Here is a 21,879-nt window from a genome sequence, read left to right as displayed (position 1 = left end):
GCAACATTTCAATTACATTGGAGTGAATGAGAATGGTAAGCAGTTTCCCAGCGAGATAACTGAACCTGCTGCCTGTCCTAAGATGACGGTGACATTATAACAGATGCTAAAAATAATCATTTTAGATACAACAGTGTGTTTGAGACGGGGCGCCCACATTAACTGCACTTGGGACAAAAGCCTGGATGAGAGCGGTTTTATTTTTTTCACATTGAGTTTACAGCACAGAAACAGGCCCATTGGCCCAACTGGTCTATAGAAACATAGGAGCAGGAGTAGGCCATTCGGCCCCTCGAGCCTGCTCCGCCATTCAATGCGATCATGGCTGAACATCCAAATTCAGTACCCTGTCCCTGCTTTCTCCCCATATCCCTTGATCCCTTTAGCCTTAAGAAATATATCTAACTCCTTCTTGAATATATTTAATGAATTGGCTTCAACTGCCTTCTGTGGTAGAGAATTCCACAGGTTCACCACTCTCTGGGTGAAGAAATTCCTCCTCATCCCTGTCCTAAATGGCTTACCCCTTATCCTTAGACTGTGACCCCTGGTTCTCGACTCCCCGACCATCGGGAACAGCCTTCCTGCATCTAGTCTGTCTAGTCCTGTTAGAATTTTATATGCCGGTGTTTATGCCCCACAGGAACCTCCTCCCACCCTTTCCCACATTACAACAGTGACTCCACTTCAAGAAATACTTCATTGGCTGTAAAGCGCTTTGGGACGTCCGGTGGTCATGAAAGGCGCTATAGAAATGCAAGTCTTTCTTTCTTCATCTCACCCTATCAGCATATCCTTCTATTCCTTTCTCCCTCCTGTGCATCTGTGCTATTCACCTCAACCACTCCCTGTGGTGGCGAGTTCTGCATTCTCGCCACTCTCTGGGGGGTAACTGGAACTGTGGGCAGGACAAAATTTGGGGAAGGGCCCGATTACGCTCATCAAAGGAGTTCTGGGGCATAGTGGGGGCTGGCGTAGAATATTCGGGATGCCACGCAGAAGAAATAAAAGTCACGTGACAAACTCCCCGTCCTTGTCGCCCTAGCAACGTCAGGCACAAGGGGAGCAACTTTGCTGAGGGACCCCGGAGGGGCGGGGGCGGGGGGGAGGAATTGAAAATTTAAAAAGCAATTGAAAGCTGAGCAAATGACTGCTTTCGGGAAACTGGTCCAATGCTTCACCACTCGAAAATGTTCTTCATTTGTTGGATCAGAACCGCAGACCCAAGGTGGGTGGAAAGGTCCGTCCCTAAAAAGATCCCGCCCCCACCCCGCACCACCCCCCCACTGGAAAGTCTGGGCCACTGTTTTTCAGGAGAGGAGGGGGTACTGGGTGAAACATCGACGCAGATAAAATCAAATCAAACTAAACAATTCAATAAAAGCCGCAGAGCGAGTGTCCGGCTCACTTACTTTAGACGATTCGAGTGGCTTTCCCGGGACAGCTACGTCTGGGTGTCCATGTCCTGTTCGTGGGCGAGGCTGAGACGAGCTTCCCTCAGAGAAAGGTAGGTCTCCTCCTCGGGATCGTAGTAATAGAACTTCCGCAGATACGATATGAGAGGTCTGAACAAGATCAGTAACAGGCAATCACTTGGCAGCCAACCACACGCACAGAAGTTGGTTTATCGAATCTCACCGCACAGAAGGAGGCCATTCGGCCCATCGTGTCTGTGCCGGCTCCTTGAAAGAGCTCTCCAATTAGTCCCACTCCTCACTGCTCTCCTGCCATTGCCCTGCAAATTTCTGCCCTTCAAGTATTTATCCAATTCCTTTTTCAAAGTTACTACTCAATCCGCTTCCACCGCCCTTTCAGGCAGCACACAAGATCTGAGGGGCAATGGGATAGCCAAAACTGCTCGTGTTCAGCCAGTACCAGTGCCCATCAGTGCCATATCCACACTCCAGCTCTAATAAGTCACACACTTGCTCCACCCATGCGTAGACTGCACCCCCGCAGGCAGACCGCACACCCCTCCGTGCGCAGACTGGGCACCCTCCCCATCCGCAGACCCAACACCCCCTCCCCCTCTGCAGACCACACCCCACAGACTCCCCCACCACCCTCCCCGCCACACAGACTGCGACCCCCCCGAGACCGCATCCTCCTCCCCTGCACAGACTCTTCCCCCCCCCCCCGCCGTCACACAGACCGCGCCCCCCTAGAGACCGCGCACCCACACACAGACGGCGCCCCCCTCCCCTGCGCAGACTGCACCATCCCCATACCCAACACCCCCTCTCCCCGCCACCCCCTCCGCAGACCATACCCCACAGACCGTGCCCCCCTCCCCTGCGTGGACTGCACCATCCCGCAGCAGTGAGTCTGCCCACTACTGACTGACGACTACTTACTTTGGGAGTGGGAGTTCGGGGATGTGGTCTATCCGGACAAGCTGCCGGATCCGGAAACGACAGAGGTGCTGCAGGGACTTCACGTTGCTGAAGCGAGAAACCGGATAGAGGAGCTGGACTGGGGTCGGAGGCAGACCTGAAAACGAGCAAAGAATCGTCAGGAAGTTCCGCCGGGAGCCGCACTAACGCGCGGGGAGGTGTCTCCGGGACCACCGAGATCAACATCTTGTATTTATTCAGTGCCTTTAACGTAGTAAAACGTCCCAAGGCGCTTCACGGGAGCGATTATCAAACAAAATTTGACACCGAGCCACGCAAGGAGATATTGGGACAGGTGACCAACAGCTTGATTTTAAGGAGGAGGGAGATCATAGAGATATGCTAAAGGCAAGTCATATTTAACCAACTTGGTTGAGTTTTTTGATCTGGTAACAGAGAGGGTTGATGAGGGCAATGCGGTTGACGTAGTGAACATGGATTTCCAAAAGACGTTCGACAAAGTGCCACATAATAGACTTGCCAGCAAAGTTGAAGCCCATGGAATAAAGGGGACAGTGGCAGCAGGGATACGGAATTGGCTAAGTGACAGAGAGTCGTGGTGAACGGTTGTTTTTCGGACTGGAGGAAGGTACACAGTGGTATTCTCCATGGGTCGGTTCTAGGACCACTGCTTTTCTTGATGTATATTAATGACTTGGATGTGGGTATACAGGGCACAATTTCAAAATTTGTAGATGACACAGAACTTGGAAGTACAGGAAACTCTTTGGTATCCGGCACCGACGGGACCGGCGTGTTGCCGGTTGATTAAAAATTCCGGATGACGGAGAGGGTTATCTACCGTTGGCATATCTCGATTTTCGGTTTTAAAGTTAACATCACTCTTCCTTTTGCTTGGACCAACTTTTGGGAATTCCATAATGCAAGATGGGGGAGATAATTCACAATAAAGATGGAGAGACACACAGAAAAATGGTGGATCGGAAGAGACTACCGGTAGCGCGGGAGTGTCAGACTCCTGTTATTGAGGTGTTCCGAATCCCGACAGCGCCAAGAAGCCGAGTAGTGGCAGTTTGGAGAACTACTCCCACTGACTAACTCGGTCACCGCGGGAGACTCGGACTCGGCAACATTGCCGTTATTGAGGTGTTGTTTTCGGAGTGAGAATTTTGCCGGTTAATAGAGAATTCCGGATATTTATGTGCTGTTTAAACGAAAGTTTCCTTTTTAGTGAACAGTGAGGAGGATAGTGATAGACTTCAGGAAGACATAGATAGGCTGGTGAAATGGGCGGACACGTGGCAGATGAGATTTAACACAGAAAAGTGTGAAATGATACATTTTGGTAGAAAGAATGAAGAGAGGCAATATAAACTAAGGATACAAACTGAAAAGGAGTGCACGAACAGAGAGACCTGGGGGTATGTGTGCACAAATCGTTGAAGGTGGCAGGGCAGGTTGAGAAAGCAGTTCAAAAAGGCTTACAGGATCCTGGGCTTCATGAATGGAAACATAGAAGATAGGAGCAGGAGTAGGCCATTCGGCCCCTCGAGCCTGCTCCGCCATTCAATGCGATCATGGCTGATCATCCAAATTCAGTACCCTGTCACTGCTTTCTCCCCATATCCCTTTAGCCTTAAGAAATATATCCAACTCCTTCTTGAATATATTTAATGAATTGGCCTCTACTGCCTTCTGTGGTAGAAAATTCCACAGGTTCACCACTCTCTGGGTGAAGAAATTCCTCCTCATTTCTGTCCTAAATGGCTTACCCCTTATCCTTAGACTGTGACCCCTGGTTCTGGACTCCCCGACCATCGGGAATATCCTTCCTGCATCTAATCTGTCCAGTCCTGTCAGAATTTTATAAGTTTCAATGAGATCCCCTCTCAATCTTCTAAACTCCAGCGAGTATAAACCCAATCGACCCAATCTCACCTCATACGTCATTCCTGCCATCCCAGGTATCAGTCTGGTGAATCTTCGCTGCACTCCCTCCATGGCAAGAGCATCCTTCCTCATATAAGGCGACCAAAACTGCACACAATACTCAAGATGTGGTCTCACCAAGGCCCTGTACAACTGCAGCAAGACATCCTGGTTCCTGTACTCAAACCCTCTCACTACGAAGGCCAACATACTATTTGCCTTCTTGAATAGAGGTATAGAGTACAAAAGTGTGGAAATTATGATGAACATTTTATAAAACACAGGTTCAGCCCCAACTGGAGTCCAAGTCCAATTCTGGGCACCGCACTTTAGGAAGGATGTGAAGGTCTCCAGCTCCACAACCCTCTGAAATCTCTGCGCTCCTCCAATTCTGGCCTCTTGAGCATCCCCAATTTTAATCGCTCCACCATTGGCGGCCGTGCCTTCAGCTGCCTGGGCCCCAAGCTCTGGAATTCCCTCCCTAAACCACTTTGCCTCTCTCTCCTCCTTTAAGGCGCTCCTTAAAACCGACCCCTTTGACCGAGCTTTTGATCACCTGCCCCAATATCTCGTGTGGCTCGGTGTCCAATTTTTCTGATAATCGCTCCTGTGAAGCACCTTGGGACGTTTTACTATGTTAAAGGCACTAGATAAATATACGTCGTTGTTGTTTCCACTGTGTTTTAGAATCAAAAGCCGCCTCCGTTAAAACCAAATGAACGGTGACCTGAGACAGCAGGATGAACGAGGTTTGGGAGGGGAGCGACAGGCTGTCCTCTCGGCCTACAAGGAGGGCCGAAGTGCGACGAGGAAGCTGGAAGGCGGGTTGATAAAATAAATAAACACACGGTGAGGAAATCAAAAGGAAAAGCAGCAGAGCGACTGAGGGAAGTCTGAGGGAGAAAGAGCTGCCTCTCTGAGCTGGACTAGGGATTATTTCAGCTTGTGGTATGTGCCAAACTCCAATAGTTTAACCCTGCTCCTTTACTCCCGTGCAAAGAGGATCTGAAAGTGCAAAGGGTGCACAGCAGTGAAATATTCTCACAAATAAGGAAGTGGGCTGAATGAGACATGCGTGTGATGCACAGGACACTCGTTGATGCAATGCTGCGGTTTCCAGGGAAGGGATCTGAACGTCAAGAGTGAACACCAGTGAGCTGATCGGCTGAAGCAGAGCAATATTCCGCTCCGTGCCCTCACCCTGACCCTCAAAAAACAGCAGCACAATTAAACATTGTTGTCAGCTGTACTTCAGTGCACTCTCACCCGAGTCAGAAGTTTATAGAAACATAGAAGATAGGAGCAGGAGTAGGCCATTCGGCCCCTTGAGCCTGCTCCGCCATTCAAAGCGATCATGGCTGATCATCCAAATTCAGTACCCGGTCCCTGCTTTCTCCCCATACCCCTTGATCCCTTTAGCCTTAAGAAATATATCTAACTCCTTCTTGAATATATTTAATGAATTGGCCTCTACTGCCTTGTGTGGTAGAGAATTCCACAGGTTCACCACTCTCGGTGAAGAAATTCCTCCTCATCTCTGTCCTAAATGGCTTACCCCTTATCCTTAGACTGTGACCCCTGGTTCTGGACTCCCCCGCCATCGGGAACAGCCTTCCTGCATCTAGTCTGCCTAGTCCTGTTTAGAATTTTATAAGTTTCAATGAGATCCCCTCTCATTCTTCTAAACTCTAGCGAATATAAGCCCAATCGACCCAATCTCTCCTCATACGTCATTCCTGCCATCCCAGGTATCAGTCTGGTGAATCTTCGCTGCACTCCCTCCATGGCAAGAACATCCTTCCTCAGATAAGGTTGTGGGTTCAAGTCCCACTCCAGGGACTTGTCACAAAAATCCAGGCTGACACTCCAGTGCAGTGCTGAGGGAGCGCTGCACTGTTGGAGGTGCCATCTTTCAGATGAGACGTTAAACCGAGGCCTCACCTACCCTCTCAGGTGGACGTAAAAGATCCCATGGCACTATTTTGAAGAAGAGCAGGGGAGTTATCCCTGGTGTCCTGGCCAATATTTATCCTTCAACCAACATCACTAAAAACAGATCATCTGGTAATTTATTTAATTGCTGTTTGTGGGAGCTTGCTGTGTGCAAATTGGCTGCTGCGTTTCCTACATTACCACAGTGACTCCACTTTAAAAGTAGTTCATTGGCTGTAAAGCGCTTTGGGACGTCCTGAGGTCGGGAAATTACCTCGCACAAACAACAATAAGATAGTGACCGGGGAGAACTCCCCCGCTCTTCTTCGAAATAGTGCCATGGGATCTTTTACGTCCACCTGAGAGAGCAGACGGGGTCTCGGTTTAACGTCTCACCCAAAAGATGGCACCTTCGACAGTGCAGCGCTCCCTCAGTACTGCCCCTCCGACAGTGCAGGACTCCCTCAGTACCGCCCCTCCGACAGTGCAGGACTCCCTCAGTACCGCCCCTCCGACAGTGCAGCACTCCCTCAGTACTGCCCATCCGACAGTGCGGCACTCCCTCAGTACTGCCCCTCCGACAGTGCAGCACTCCCTCAGTACTGCCCCTCCGACAGTGCAGGACTCCCTCAGTACCGCCCCTCCGACAGTGCGGTGCTCCCTCAGTACTGCACTGGAGTGTTAGCCTGTCATGAATGGGACTTGAACCCAAAATCTCCTGACTCAGAGTGCTACCCACTGAGCCACAGCTGACCCCCATTTTACTTCCTTTTCTGTCTCCCAGGCCCCAGTGTCCAATGTAATCGTAAGACACCAGCTCCCATGGCTGCTCTTCACAACCAATCATAGAATCATTACAGCACAGAAGGAGGCCATTCGGCCCGTTGGGCCTGTGCCGGCTCTCTGCAAGAGCACTTCAGCTAGTCCCACCCACCGCCCTTTCCCCTTTTCCTGCAAATTTTTTTCCTTCAGGTACTTATCCAATTCCCTTTTGAAAGCCACGATGGAATCTGCCTCCACCACCCTTTCAGGCAGTGCATTCCAGATCCTAAACATTCGCTGCGTGACTAAGTTTTTCCTCATGTCGCCTTTGGTTCTTCTGCCAATCACCTTAAATCTGTGTCCTCTGGTTCTCGAACCTTCCGCCAATGGGAACAGTTTCTCTCTATCTACTCTGTCTAGACCCCTCATGATTTTGAACACCTCTGTCAAATCTCCTCTCAACCTTCTCTGCTCCAAGGAGAACAACCCCAGCTTCTACAGTCTATTCACATAACTGAAGTACCTCACCCCTGGAACCATTCTCATAAATCTTTTCTGCACCCTCTCTTAGGCCTTCACATCCTTCCTAAAGGGCGGTGCCCAGAATTGGACACAATACTCCAGTTGAGGCCGAACCAGTGTTTTATAAAATGTTCATCATAACTTCCTTGCTTTTGTACTCTATGCCTCTATTTACAAAGCCCAGGATCCCATAGGCTTTTTTAACCATTTTCTCATCCTGCCCTGCCACCTTCAACAATTTGTGTACATATACCCCCAGGTCTCTCTGTTCATGCACCCCCTTTAGGATTGTACCCTTTAGTTTATATTTCCTCTCCTTGTTCTTTCTATCAAAATGTATCACTTCACACTTGTCTGTGTTAAATTTCATCTGCCACGTGTCCGCCCATTCCACCAGCCTGTCTATGTCCTCTTGAAGTCTATTACTCTCCTCCTCACTGTTCACTATACTTCCAAGTTGTGTGTCATCTGCAAATTTTGAAATTGTGCCCTGTACACCCACACCAAGTAATTAATATACATCAAGAAAAGCAGTGGTTCTAGAACCGATCCCTGGGGAACACCACTGTATACCTTCCTCCAGTCCGAAAAACAACCGTTCACCACTACTCTGTTTCCTGTCACTTAGTCAATTCCGTATCCATGCTGCCACTGTCCCTTTTATTCCATGGGCTTCAACTTTGCTGGCAAGCCTATTATGTGGCACTTTGTCGAATGCCTTTTGGAAGTCCATGTACATCACGTCAACTGCATTGCCCTCATCAACCCTCTCTGTTACCTCATCAAAAAATTCAATCAAGTTAGTTAAACACAATTTGCCTTTAACAAATCCGTGCTGGCTTTCCTTAATTAATCCACACTTGTCCAAGTGATTGTTAATTTTGTCCCGGATTATCGTTTCTAAAAGCTTCTCTACCACCGAGGTTAAGCTGACTGGCCTGTAGTTGCTGGGTTTATCCTTACACCCTTTTTTGAACAATGGTGTAACATTTGCAATTCTCCAGTCCTCTGGCACCACCCCCGTATCCAAGGAGGATTGGAAGATTATGGCCAGTACTCCGCGATTTCCACCGTAACTTCCCTCAGCATCCTCGGATGCATCCCATCCGGTCCTGGTGACTTATCTACTTTAAATACAGCCAGCCTTTCTAGTACCTCCTCTTGCAATTTTTATTCCATCCAGTATCTCCACCACCTCCTCTTTCACTATGATGTTGGCAGCATCTTCTTCCTTGGTAAAGACAGATGCAAAGTACTCATTTAGTACCTCAGCCATGCCCTCTGCCTCCATGTGTAGGTCTCCTTTTTGGTCCCTAATCGGCCCCACCCCTCCTTTTACTATTTATATGCTTATAGACTTCTGAATTCCCTTTTATGTTAGCTGCCAGTCTATTCTCATACTCTCTCTTTACACCTCTTAGTTCCTTTTTCACTTCCCCCCCTGAACTTTCTATATTCAGCCTGGTTCTCACTTGTATTCTCAATCTGACATTTGTCATACACCCCTTTTTTCTGCTTCATCCTACTCTATCTCTTTTGTCATCCAGGGAGCTCTGGCTTTGGTTGCCCTACCTTTCCCCCTCGTGGGAATGTACCTCGACTGTACCCAAACCATCTCCTCTTCTATCACAGTTTTGCCTGCCAATCTTTGATTCCAATTTACCTGGGCCAGATCCGTTCTCAACCCACTGAAATTGGCCCTCCTCCAATTAAGTATTTTTACTCTAGATTGCTCCTTCTCCTTTTCTGTAGCTAATCTAAATCTTATACTATAATCACTGTTCCCCAAATGTTCTTCTACTGACACTTGATCCACCTGACCCACCTCAATCAAATGGCAAAGACTGTATGATTGATGCGTTGGGTAACTTTTACTTTTGATGTTAGCGAATCAGACGCTCGTGATACACCCCACTCCATCTTCCTTTCGGTCGAAGTCAATGGACAGGAATATCGGGTGGGATGTGTAACGGAGGGGGCGGGGGAGCGGGGGCGGGGTGTGAGGGGAGGAGTGGAGAGGGGAGGGCGAGAGGGGGCAGGGGTATGGGCAGGGTTGAGGGGGGAGGAGAGAGTGGCGAGCGAGGCGGGGGGGGTGAGGGGGCAGGGGGTATGGGCGTGGGGTGAGGGGGAGGAGAGAGGGGAAGGCGAGGCGGGGGGGTGAGAGGGGGCAGGGGCGTGGGGTGAGGGGGAGGAGAGAGTGGCGAGCGAGGCGGGGGGGTGAGAGGGGGTGGAGAGAGTGGAGAGCAAGGCGGGGGGTGAGGGGGCAGGGGCGTGGGGTGAAGGGGAGGAGAGAGTGGCGAGCGAGGCGGTGGGGGGGGTGAGAGGGGGCAGGGGGTATGGGCATGGGGTGAGGGGGAGGAGAGAGGGGAAGGCGAGGCGGGGGGGTGAGAGGGGGCAGGGGGTATGGGCGTGGGGTGAGGGGGAGGAGAGAGTGGCGAGCAAGGCGGGGGGGTGAGAGGTTGCAGGGGGTATGGGCATGGGGTGGGGGGGGGGGAGGAGAGAGTGGCGAGCGAGGCGGGGGGGGGGGGGCGCGGTGAGAGGAGAGGGGCTGGTTCAGTTCTGGCAGTGCTCACCACCCAGAGTGAAAACGACTCCCTGTCGAGTCTCCGCGTGTCTTCCTGGTCGAACAGGGAGAAGCTTCCGACTGACGAGCACCAGAGTGAACAGGCCTGTCCACAGGACAGTTAAGGGTTAAACCCCACCGTGTACTTGGGAAGATGTGGGCAGGGCAGTGCCGATCAAACCACAGCTGCTTCTTCTGATCTATTTTTGGTGCTGGTTGAACTTGGTGTGTGTTTGGTGTTTAATTCCAGAGATTTGAGGGGGGGGTCGGAGGGGTGGGGTGGGGTGTAGGGCCAGGTTAAGCTGCCTTGGGCTGTACGCTGTTAACTGTCCCTGGAGGAGCAACACAATTAAAGCTGGGCGGCGGGGGACGGGGAAAAAGAACTCACGCGCATCGACCCCCATGTGCAGCCGAGAGGACAGAATCTCTGCTCAGCAAAATAAACATAGCGACTCATTCCCATCAGATGTAATCTGACAGAAATAGGTCAGTAGTTTGAAAGCCTGAAAGGTCAATCAGTCCTTAAAGAGCTAATGGCTTGCAGTGAGAAGGAGCATGACCGTCCTTTTTAGTAAGTGCTGCGAGGGAGTGTGCTGCCAGGGCCGGGAGTGTACCAGGGCCCAGCAGTACAGTGGGGCCCACATCTTTGACTGCCCCCCACCCTCCATGTCTAGGGATAGATTAGTTGTGGTGCATCCGCTGCACAGGACCAGCGAGCGACACAGCCGGGCCCATGCAATTATGAATCCATTTATAGTCCTGTCGCCTTCAATCTGGAATTCACACAATCACAGCCGGTTTGCAGGGAATGAGATTTACCCTCATACAGTTAAACACTTCAAGCGACGCTCTCATTCCCTGCACTCTCTTTTCAAAGGCAGACACGTTTATTACAGGCAGTAATTATGGAAACAGGGCAGGCACGTGGGCTTAGGACTGGAGCGCGGGTGGAGGATAAACACCATCACGGATTGGTTGCCCCCAACGGGCTGCCTCCAGGTTGGAATTTCTATATTCCACAGCAGTTTACAGCACAGGAGGATGGCCGCCTTTCGGCCCGTCATAACTGTGCTAGCCCTTTTCTGCAGCAATTGAAAACGAGTCCACTGCCCCGCTTTCTCCCCAACTCCCTGCATCCTACTTTGCATCAAATGATTAATCCTTAATTACTTATATATTTTTTTTTTTTTTTTAAAAAGGCCCTGAGAATAAAGACGAGCGGAAGTTAGTGTCCGAATACTCAAGGCATCTGCAGATAATATCCTTGGCTTAAAACCTCCATTAAAATAACAGGCAGAGAAATTGCACACGAGTATTTATACACAGTCTATGGTCTAACTTCAAAGGATGAATGTTTTGGACCAGGCATCATTTTAAATGCATTTTCCTCCTGCAGATCAGCCATGATCTAACTGAATGGCAGAGCAGGCTCGAGGGGCTGGGGCCTACTACTCGGCTTCCTGTCCCTGCACAGTGTGTCATATCCTGGGGAGACAGGAGCTCCACAGACACACACACACTCCACACAGCTAGACCCTGCTGCAGGGAGGTGGGGGAGGGGGGGGGGCGGGGGAAGAGGAGAAGAAATTCATCTTCTGTGGCCAAGTGCTTTATCTCAATACAAAAGCAAAATACTGCCGATACTGGAAATCTGAACCAACAGCAGAAAATGCTGGGAACAGTCAGTAGGCCAGGCAGCATCCGCGGAGAGAGAAACAGAGTGAACGTTTCAGGTCGATGACACTTTGTCAGAGTTCTGATGAAGACTCATTGGCCTGAAACTTTAACTCTGGAACAGGAGGTTAGAGAGATTTCGGCTCGAGAGAGAGTCTACTGCAATTCAACTGCTGAGTGTTTCCAGCATTTTCTGTTGTTTTGTCTCAGTGCCTCAGTTGTGCTGGTGGTATAAAGATCAGCGGCTCGCAGTGGGAGGGGCGGCAGGCGGGAAGTGTGGGCGTAAATCTGAGTGAGGCACCAACAAACCAATGGCAAGACCCCTCTAAGATAATGGCCTAGAAATTCAGGAGTCCCATTTTTGGGGGGCAGCGTACAGGATATATACCCTACGGAACAATAGCGAGATCCGAGGCCTCGTACACCCACTCTACTAGAGCCATCGGTCAGTGACCCACCCTACTAGAGCCACGGGTCAGTGACCCACCCTACTAGAGCCACGGGTCAGTGACCCACCCTACTAGAGCCACGGGTCAGTGACCCACCCTACTAGAGCCACGGGTCAGTGACCCACCCTACTAGAGCCACGGGTCAGTGACCCACCCTACTAGAGCCACGGGTCAGTGACCCACCCTACTAGAGCCACGGGTCAGTGACCCACCCTACTAGAGCCACGGGTCAGTGACCCACCCTACTAGAGCCACGGGTCAGTGACCCACCCTACTAGAGCCACGGGTCAGTGACCCACCCTACTAGAGCCAAGGGTCAGTGACCCACCCTACTAGAGCCAAGGGTCAGTGACCCACCCTACTAGAGCCAAGGGTCAGTGACCCACCCTACTAGAGCCAAGGGTCAGTGACCTACCCTACTAGAGCCAAGGGTCAGTGACCCACCCTACTAGAGCCAAGGGTCAGTGACCCACCCTACTAGAGCCAAGGGTCAGTGACCCACCCTACTAGAGCCAAGGGTCAGTGACCCACCCTACTAGAGCCAAGGGTCAGTGACCCACCCTATTAGAGCCAAGGGTCAGTGACCCACCCTACTAGAGCCAAGGGTCAGTGACCCACCCTACTAGAGCCAAGGGTCAGTGACCCACCCTACCAGAGCCAAGGGTCAGTGACCCACCCTACCAGAGCCAAGGGTCAGTGACCCACCCTACCAGAGCCAAGGGTCAGTGACCCACCCTACCAGAGCCAAGGGTCAGTGACCCACTCTACCAGAGCCACTGGTCAGTGACCCACTCTACTAGAGCCAAGGGTCAATGACCCACTCTACTAGAGCCAAGGGTCAGTGACCCACTCTACTAGAGCCAAGGGTCAGTGACCCACTCTACTAGAGCCAAGGGTCAATGACCCACTCTACTAGAGCCAAGGGTCAGTGACCCACTCTACTAGAGCCAAGGGTCAGTGACCCACTCTACTAGAGCCAAGGGTCAATGACCCACTCTACTAGAGCCAAGGGTCAGTGACCCACTCTACTAGAGCCAAGGGTCAGTGACCCACTCTACTAGAGCCAAGGGTCAGTGACCCACTCTACTAGAGCCATGGGTCAGTGACCCACTCTACTAGAGCCAAGGGTCAGTGACCCACTCTACTAGAGCCAAGGGTCAGTGACCCACTCTACTAGAGCCAAGGGTCAGTGACCCACTCTACTAGAGCCAAGGGTCAGTGACCCACTCTACTAGAGCCAAGGGTCAGTGACCCACTCTACTAGAGCCAAGGGTCAGTGACCCACTCTACTAGAGCCAAGGGTCAGTGACCCACTCTACTAGAGCCATGGGTCAGTGACCCACTCTACTAGAGCCACGGGTCAGTGACCCACTCTACTAGAGCCATGGGATCTTCAGCACAACAACAACAACTTGTATTTATATAGCACCTTAACATAGCAAAACATCCCAGGGCACTTCACTGGAGTGATTATCAAACAAAATTTGACACCGAGCCACACAAGGAGATATTAGAACAGGTGACCAAAGGCTTGGCCAAAGAGGTCGGTTTTAAGCTCCTTCTTAAAGGAGGAGAGGCGGAGAGGTTTAGGGAGGGGATTCCAGAGTTTAGGGCCCAGGCAGCTGAAGGCACGGCCGCCAATGGTGGAGCGATGATAATCAGGGGTGCGCGCAAGGCCAGAATTGGAGGAGCGCAGTGATCTTGGGGTGGTGGGTTTGCAGGGCTGGAGGAGATTACAGAGATAGAGGGAGGGGGTGAGGCCATGGAGGGATTTGAAAACAAGGATGAGAATTTTAAGCACACCACTGAATGACTGGAACAGGTTAGAGGGATTTCACCTGGTCTACTGCAATTCACAAAGGGGGATGGTTTCCTTTGCTCGCTGTCTGTACATCCGTCACACTCGCGCTTTAACAGTTGCGGTACAAACAGCAAAACAGAGTGAGCTCAGTTCTCAGAGAGTTAACATCAATACCGAAAGCTAGACTGGAGGAGACGGGGTGTGGCTGAGCAGTCTGCCAAGGAGATTAGAGAAAGAAAAATCTAAATTGCCTCAGACTGAGCATCAAACTGACTGATGCGAGTGCAGTGAAGGCTGTTTAAAATTTCAGTTTGAAGGTGGAGTTACTTCTGACAGACTCGGAGATGAGGCAGTGGCAGCTTCCTGCAGATCTGTGGTTAACAGGTCGACAACAGACTTCACAACAGTGAGGCTCTTTTATTTTTGTTGTAGACATAGAAGATAGGAGCAGGAGTAGGCCATTCGGCCCCTCGAGCCTGCTCCGCCATTCAATGAGATCATGGCTGATCATCCAAATTCAGTACCCTGTCCCTGCCTTCTCCCCATATCTCTTGATCCCTTTAGCCTTAAGAAATATATCTAACTCCTTTTTGAATTATAAAAGAAAGACCTTTTTCTTTCCTCTCCTGCTCCGAAAGCCTGGGCTCCTGTTACAGTATGGTTTCCAAGCGTACCAATAACCTTCTGACAGCTCCTCCAATCCCTCTTCGCGCGTGAGCCTGGGCAACGCGTGACAGCGAGCTATTCGCACATGGGAGGCACTACCAAACCAGATCCTCATCCTCACCCATTGTAAGCCGGGCTGATTTATCTCCTCCCCTGGACCAGGGGCACCGACGCCAACTGTGACCCTCCTGCTGTCCTGGGCCAATACTTATCCCTCAATCAATCTCACTAAAAAAACGCAAGAGATTATCCGGTCATTTATCACGTTGCTGTTTGTGGGAGCTTGCTGTGCGCAAATTGGCTGCTGCATGTCCTACATCACAACAGCGACTACACTTCAAAAAGTACTTCATTGGCTGTAAAGCGCTTTGGGACATCCTGAGGTCGTGAAAGGCGCTATAGAAATGCAAGTCTTTCTTTTACTGCCCCTCTGCTGAGCTTAGTTGACTCGAGAGCAGCATTTAGAGGGGCCTGGGGAAAAGGCCCCCTCGCCTGAGGCACAGTGCCCGGCTCAATGTTACCCGGAGGGGCGAACGAAACACCGTTCAGTTTAACACAGAGGGGGTTGCCCAATCAGGGTCGATAATCCCACAATACGAGGCTCAAATCGGCTGTTAATTTTTATTCCCACTTGGCCCTCTGTGAACTTTTCAGTTCCTCGCCCGAGCCAAAGGAGCCAACCATCCACAGCATCCAGCTCCACTCTGCCCGGGATTCACACTCGCAGAGTCACCAGAAAGGGGTTAAATGATGAGGTTCCATAGGCTCGGCTTGTATGCCCTCGGGTATAGAAGACCGAGAAGTGATCTGATCGGGCTGGGGCTCTTTTCTCTGGAGAAGAGAAGGCGGAGAGGTGACCTGATAGAGGTCTTTAAAATTATGTAGAGGTTCGATAAGGTAGATGTAGAGAAGATGATTCCACTTGTGGGGGAAACCAGAACTAGGAGCCATGAATATAAAACAGTCACTGATAAATCCAATAAGTCATGAGAAACTTCTTCACTCAGAGAGCGGTGAGAATGTGGAACTCGCTACCACAGGGAGTAGTTGAGGTGAATAGCATAGATGCATTTAAGAAGAAGCTAGATAAACACACGAGGGAGACAGGAATAGAAGGATAAGCTGATGGGGTGAGATGAAGAGGGGTGGGAGGAGGCTCGTGTGGAGCAGAAACACCGGCACAGACCATTTGGGTTGAATGGCCCGTTTCTGTGCTGTACATACTGTGTAAGGGTTGGCGACAGTGTGAAAGAGCATCAGTAAAGAGAGAGGAGAGAAAGACAGGAGCAGAGAGGGGGAGAGAAATATTTATATAGCACCTCGTCACTTCTCTCAGAAACATCCCAAAGTGCTTCACGTACAAATGAAGTGAAGTAACTGTCACTAGATGGGCAAATGTGGCAGCCATTTTCCACACAGCAAGATCCCACAAACAGTTATAAGATGAGGGATCAATAGAAGTTAGGAAAGAGCGAGGGACGTGAGGAATTCTCAGATCCCAGGAACGTCCAGGCTCAGTGGCTGCACTCGGACCAAAGCCGGCTGAACGCACAGCCCTGGACACACCTGCGGCCCTCCCTCGGAGGTCAAAGGTTACACAAAGCATGCGCTTAAAAAAAAAAAAACCACGAGAAATAAAAGCTGGGGGGAGGAGGCACAAACTTACCAGGAACTCGTGAGCGTAGAAAATACAGAAATTTCCCGTTTTTGGAATGCATGATGGCCCTTTCGATGAACTCTACCACAGACTGGCAGCGGTCTTCAAACTTCGGATGACACCAGAGGCTGAAGGTACCTGTCAGCAAAAGAGAGGACACAGTGAGCAACAGATAACCATAGATTGGCTGGTCTGCATCAACATCCTCTCTAGATCAGTTCGACAAGACAATGGCATCAATAATTGTAATGATCGAGTGCAATTAGTTGCAAGCAGTAACAAGGCAATAAGTACAACAGATGGATATTGCCTCCAACCCTTTGAAGAACAGGCGACCATGTGTTGAAACTATCTGTTACCTTTGTCCTTTGCTCCTGTTCTGCCCTTTATATAACCCCCCAACTCCATGCGGCATCCACATGACCTTATCATCAACCAATCACCGACATAAATACTGTGGCTACGAAAGCAGGTCAGAGGCTGGGTATTCTGCGGCAAGTGTCTCACCTCCTGACTCCCCAAAGCCTTTCCACCATCTACAAGGCACAAGTCAGGAGTGTGATGGAATACTCTTCACTTGCCTGGATGAGTGCAGCTCCAAGACCAAAGAAGCTCGACACCATCCAGGACAAAGCATCCCGCTTGATCGGCACCCCATTCACCACCTCCACCACCGGCGCACCGTGGCTGCAGTGTGTACCATCTACAAGATGCACTGCAGCAACTCACCAAGGCTTCTTCAACAGCACCTCCCAAACTCACCACCTCTACCACCATGAAGGATGTGGACAGCAGGCGCATGGGAACACCACCACCTTCAAGTTCCCGACTTGAAAATATATCGGCCGTTCCGTCATCGCCGCGGGGTCAAAATCCTTGAATTCCCTCTCGAACAGCACTGTGGGAGTACCCTCACCACACGGACTGCAGTGGTTCAAGGCGGCGGCTCACCAGCACCTTCGAGGGCAACTAGGGATGGGTGATAAATGCTGGCCTTGCCAGCGACGCCCACATCCCGTGAATGAATAAATTAAAAAAAATTATGTAGCCCCTTTAACCCATATATGGACATGCTTCCATAGACTAGGCTTGTATTCCTTCGAGTATAGAAGATTACGGGGAGATCTAAATTAGAGTCATAGAGTTATACAGCACAGAAAGAGGCCTTTCGGCCCATCGTGTCCGCACCAACCATCAAGCCCTGTCTATTCTAATCCCATTTTCCAGTACTTGGTCCGTAGCCTTGTATGCTATGGCGTTTCAAGTGCTCATCTAAATGCTTCTTGAATGTTAAGGGTTCCTGCCTCTGCCACCGTTGCAGGCAGCGAGTTCCAGATTCCAACCATCCTCTGGGTGAAAAAGTTTTTCCTCAAATCCCCTCTAAACCTCCTGCCCCTTACCTTGAAACTATGCCCCCTGGTTATTGACCCCTCTACTAAGGGGAAAAGTTTATTTCTATCTACCCTATCTATGCCCCTCATAATTTTGTACACCTCAATCAGGTCCCCCCTCAGCCTTCTCTGCTCTAAGGAAAATAACCCCAGCCTGTCCACAGTCTCTCTTCATAGCTGAAGCGCTCCAGCCCAGGTAACATCCTGGTGAATCTCCTCTGCACCCTCGCCAATGCAATCACATTCTTCCTATAGTGTGGCGACCAGAACTGCACACAGTATTCCAGCTGTGGCCTAACTAGCATTTTGTACAGCTCCATCATAACCTCCCTGCTCTTATATTCTATGCCTCGGCTAATGAAGGCAAGTATCCCATATGCCTTTTTAACCACCTTATCTACCTGTCCTGCTGCCTTCAGGGATCTATGTACATGATCCCTCTGATCCCCTGTCCTTCCTAGGGTCCTACCATTCATTGTGTATTCCCTTGCCTTGTCAGTCCTCCCAAAATGCATCACCTCACACTTTTCAGGGTTAAATTCCATTTGCTACTATTTTGCCCATCTGACTAACCCGTCTATATCGTCCTGTAGCCTGAGGCTTCCCTCCTCGCTATTTGCCACTCCACCAATTTTCGTGTCATCTGCGAACTTACTGATCATACCTTCTACATTCATATCTAAATCATTAATGTACACTACAAACAGCAAAGGACCCAGCACCGATCCCTGCAGTACACCAGTCACATAAACAACCTTCGACCATCACCCTCTGCCTCCTGCCACTAAGCCAATTTTGGATCCAATGTGCCAAATTGCCCTGGATCCCATGGGCTCTTACCTTCTTGACCAGTCTCCCATGCGGGACTTTGTCAAAAGCCTTACTGAAGTCAATGTAGACTACATCAACTGCACTACCCTCATCCACGCACCTAGTCACCCCCTCGAAAAATTCAATCAAATTGGTTAGACATGATCTCCCCCTGACAGTGCCATGCTGACTATCCTTGATTAATCTCCAAGTGGAGACTAATTCTGTCCCTCAGAATTTTTTCCAATAATTTCCCTACCACTGATGTTAGGCTCACTGGCCTGTAGTTCCCTGGTTTATCCCTACTACCCTTCTTGAATAATGGTACTATGTTAGCTGTCCTCCAGTCCTCTGGCACCTTCCCTGTGGCCAGAGAGGATCTGAAAATTTGTGTCAGAGCCCCTGCAATCTCCTCAATCTCTCTCTCTCTCTCTCTCTCTCTCCTTCCCTCTCTCTCTCTCCTTCCATCTCTCTCTCTCTTTCCTTCCATATCTCTCTCTCTCCTTCCCTCTCTCTCTCTCTTTCCTTCCATATCTCTCTCTCTCCTTCCCTCTCTCTCTCTCTCTCCTTCCCTCTCTCTCTCTCTCCTTCCCCCTCTCTCTCCTTTCCCTCTCTCTCTCCTTCCCTCTCTCTCTCCTTCCCTCTCTCTCTCCTTCCCAGTCGCTCCCTCTCTCTCTTCCAACAACAACATGCCCTCAAAAAGCCTCGGCACCGCCGGGCCTCCCCAGCTAGTATATAATAAAGCGGTTTCTGTCTGTCTGTCTGCTATACACTCAAAAGTTATACAGCGTACCTACACGCATGTTATATCAAAAGAAAGCTTATTAGGGGAGTCTAATAGGTGTATTTACTTTTTGGTCAGACAAAAAATTGTTCGGACAGTATACCAAAAAATGTTCAAAAAACCGCAACATTCTGCTCATTAGCGTTGAGTGACGTGATGGTTGACCAATCGTACAGGGGATTAATTTGATGGTTGACCAATCGGTGCATCACGGGGGGTGTTTCATTGCATGTGTGGGCAGGCCTAATCCTTCTGAACTGAGGGGAGTGGCCGCCATCTTGATTCCTAACTATTGATTTATTTTTCCCACTTTGTGTGTGTACCCAGTTAGGTTCTTTTCTGCAGTTGTCTTCTTAGCTGCAGTTGTCTTCTTAGCTATGGGGTGCTTAAAAACCTGAACTTTAATATTTAGGAATCTCTCTTTATTGTAGTGGATGCGCGGAGCCGCGGCCTAGCAGCGCGGGGAAGTCTGGGCCTCGAGTTCAGCGGATTCCCGGCGCGCCCGGAACCTGTTGAACCTGCTCAAGGCCGTTCATTTCCGCGACCACGTCACCGTCTTCGCCTCGGACAACGGCATCGGGGTGACGGCCGAGGCCGCCAAAAGCGTCCAGGGGAACGCGTTCATCCAGGTGCCGAGGCCCGGGCCACCGGGCGGAAAGAGGATTGGAGCGAGGGAGGGAGAGGAGAGGGGGAGGGAGGGAGGGGAGAGGGAGAGGGAGGGAGGGAGGGAGGGAGAGGAGAGGGGAAGGGATGGAGGGGAGGAGAGGAGAGGGGGAGGGAGGGAGGGAGGAGGGAGGGAGGAGGGGGAGAGGGGGAGGGAGGGAGAGGAGAGGGGGAGGGAGGGGAGGGAGGGAGGAGAGGGGGAGGAGAGGGGGAGGGGGAGGGAGGGAGGGAGAGGAGAGGGGGAGGGAGAGGGGGGGGAGGGAGGGGGGAGAGGAGAGGGGGAGGGAGGGAGGGAGGGGAGAGGAGAGGGGGAGGGAGGGAGGGAGGGGAGAGGAGAGGGGGAGGGAGGGAGGGAGGGAGAGGAGGGAGGGGAGGGAGAGGAGAGGGGAGGGAGGGAGGGAGAGAGAGGGGAGGGGAGGAGGGAGGAGGGAGAGAGAGGAGAGGGGAGGGAGGGAGGGAGGGAGAGGAGAGGGAGGGAGGGAGAGAGAGGGGGAGGGAGGGAGGGAGGGAGAGGAGGGGAGGGAGGAGAGGAGAGGGGGAGGAGGGAGAGGAGAGGGGAGGGAGGGAGAGGGGGAGGGAGGGAGGGAGAGGAGAGGGGGAGGGAGGGAGAGGGGGAGGGAGGGAGGGAGGGGGGAGAGGAGAGGGAGGAGGGAGAGGAGAGGGGAGGGAGGGAGGGAGGGAGAGGAGAGGGGGAGGGGAGGGAGGAGGAGAGGGGGAGGGAGGGAGGGAGAGGAGAGGGGGAGGGAGAGGAGAGGGGGAGGGAGGGAGAGGGGGAGGGAGGGAGAGGGGGAGGGAGGAGGGAGGGAGAGGAGAGGGGGAGGGAGGGAGGAGAGGATAGGGGGAGGGAGGGAGAGGAGAGGGAGGGTGGGGAGGGTGGAGGAGGGGGAGGGAGGGGAGAGGAGAGGGGGAGGGAGGGAGGGGGAGGGAGGGAGGGAGAGGGAGGGGGAGGGAGGGAGAGGAGAGGAGGGGAGGAGGAGGGGAGGGAGGAGGGGGAGGGAGGGAGGGCGGGAGAGGGGGAGGGAGGGCGGGGAGAGGGGGAGGGAGGGAGGGAGAGGGGGAGGGAGGGAGGGAGAGGAGAGGGGGGAGGGAGGGAGGAGGGAGGGAGAGGGGGAGGGAGGGAGAGGAGAGGGGGAGGGAGGGAGGGAGAGGAGAGGGAGTGGGGGAGAGGAGGGAGGGGTGGAGGGAGGGAGGGGGAGGGAGGGAGAGGAGAGGGGGAGGGAGGGAGGGGAGAGGAGGGGAGGGAGGGAGGGCCGAGGGGGAGGGAGGGTGAGGGAGAGGGGGAGGGAGGGAGGAGGAGAGGTGGAGGGAGGGGAGGGAGAGGAGAGGGGGAGGGAGGAGAGGGAGGGGGAGGGAGGGAGGAGAGGGGGGAGGGAGGGGAGGGAGAGGAGAGGGGGAGGGAGGGAGAGGTGAGGGGGAGGAGGGAGGGAGAGGAGAGGGGGGAGGGAGGAGAGGGAGAGGGGAGGGAGGGAGGGGGAGGGAGGAGGAGGAGAGGGGGAGGGAGGGAGAGGAGAGGGGGAGGGAGGGAGGGAGAGGAGAGGGGGAGGGAGGGAGAGGAAGAGGAGAGGGGGAGGGAGGGAGAGGAGAGGGGTGGGAGGGAGGAGAGGAGGGGGAGGGGAGGGAGAGGGGAGGAGGGAGGGAGGAGAGGAGAGGGGGAGGGAGGGAGAGGGGAGGGAGGGAGGGAGGGAGGAGAGAGAGGAGGGTGGGAGGGAGAGGAGAGGGGGAGGAGGAGGGAGGAGAGGAGAGGGGGAGGGGGAGGAGGAGAGGGGGAGGAGGGAGGGAGAGGAGAGGGGGAGGGAGAGGAGGAGGGGAGGGAGGGAGAGGGGGAGGGGAGGGAGAGGGGGGAGGGAGGAGGGAGGGAGAGGAGAGGGGGGAGGGAGGAGAGGGAGAGGTGAGGAGGGAGGAGGAGTAGGGGTGAGGGGGAG

General features: G+C 52.3%; 1 protein-coding gene across 1 annotated transcript in view; it reads right to left on the bottom strand.

Annotated features, from left to right (window-relative positions):
- The window catches only part of socs7 (suppressor of cytokine signaling 7), a 114,553-nt gene that overhangs the window by 4,949 nt on the left and 87,725 nt on the right, over positions 1 to 21,879 (bottom strand). Inside the window, exons 7-9 of the mRNA XM_085966191.1 lie at positions 16,319 to 16,447; positions 2,355 to 2,490; positions 1,413 to 1,565 (exon numbers count right to left, since the gene is read on the bottom strand). Of these exons, the coding sequence (XP_085822317.1) occupies positions 1,445 to 1,565; positions 2,355 to 2,490; positions 16,319 to 16,447 (386 nt within the window). The 3' untranslated portion in view covers positions 1,413 to 1,444. The remainder of the gene's footprint in view (positions 1 to 1,412; positions 1,566 to 2,354; positions 2,491 to 16,318; positions 16,448 to 21,879) is intronic.

This window comes from Somniosus microcephalus, chromosome 24 (genome assembly GCF_052327205.1).
Source record: "Somniosus microcephalus isolate GS21.2 chromosome 24, FLI_Smic_1.0, whole genome shotgun sequence".
NCBI lineage: Eukaryota > Metazoa > Chordata > Chondrichthyes > Squaliformes > Somniosidae > Somniosus > Somniosus microcephalus.
This window is presented reverse-complemented; position numbering and strand designations above follow the sequence as displayed.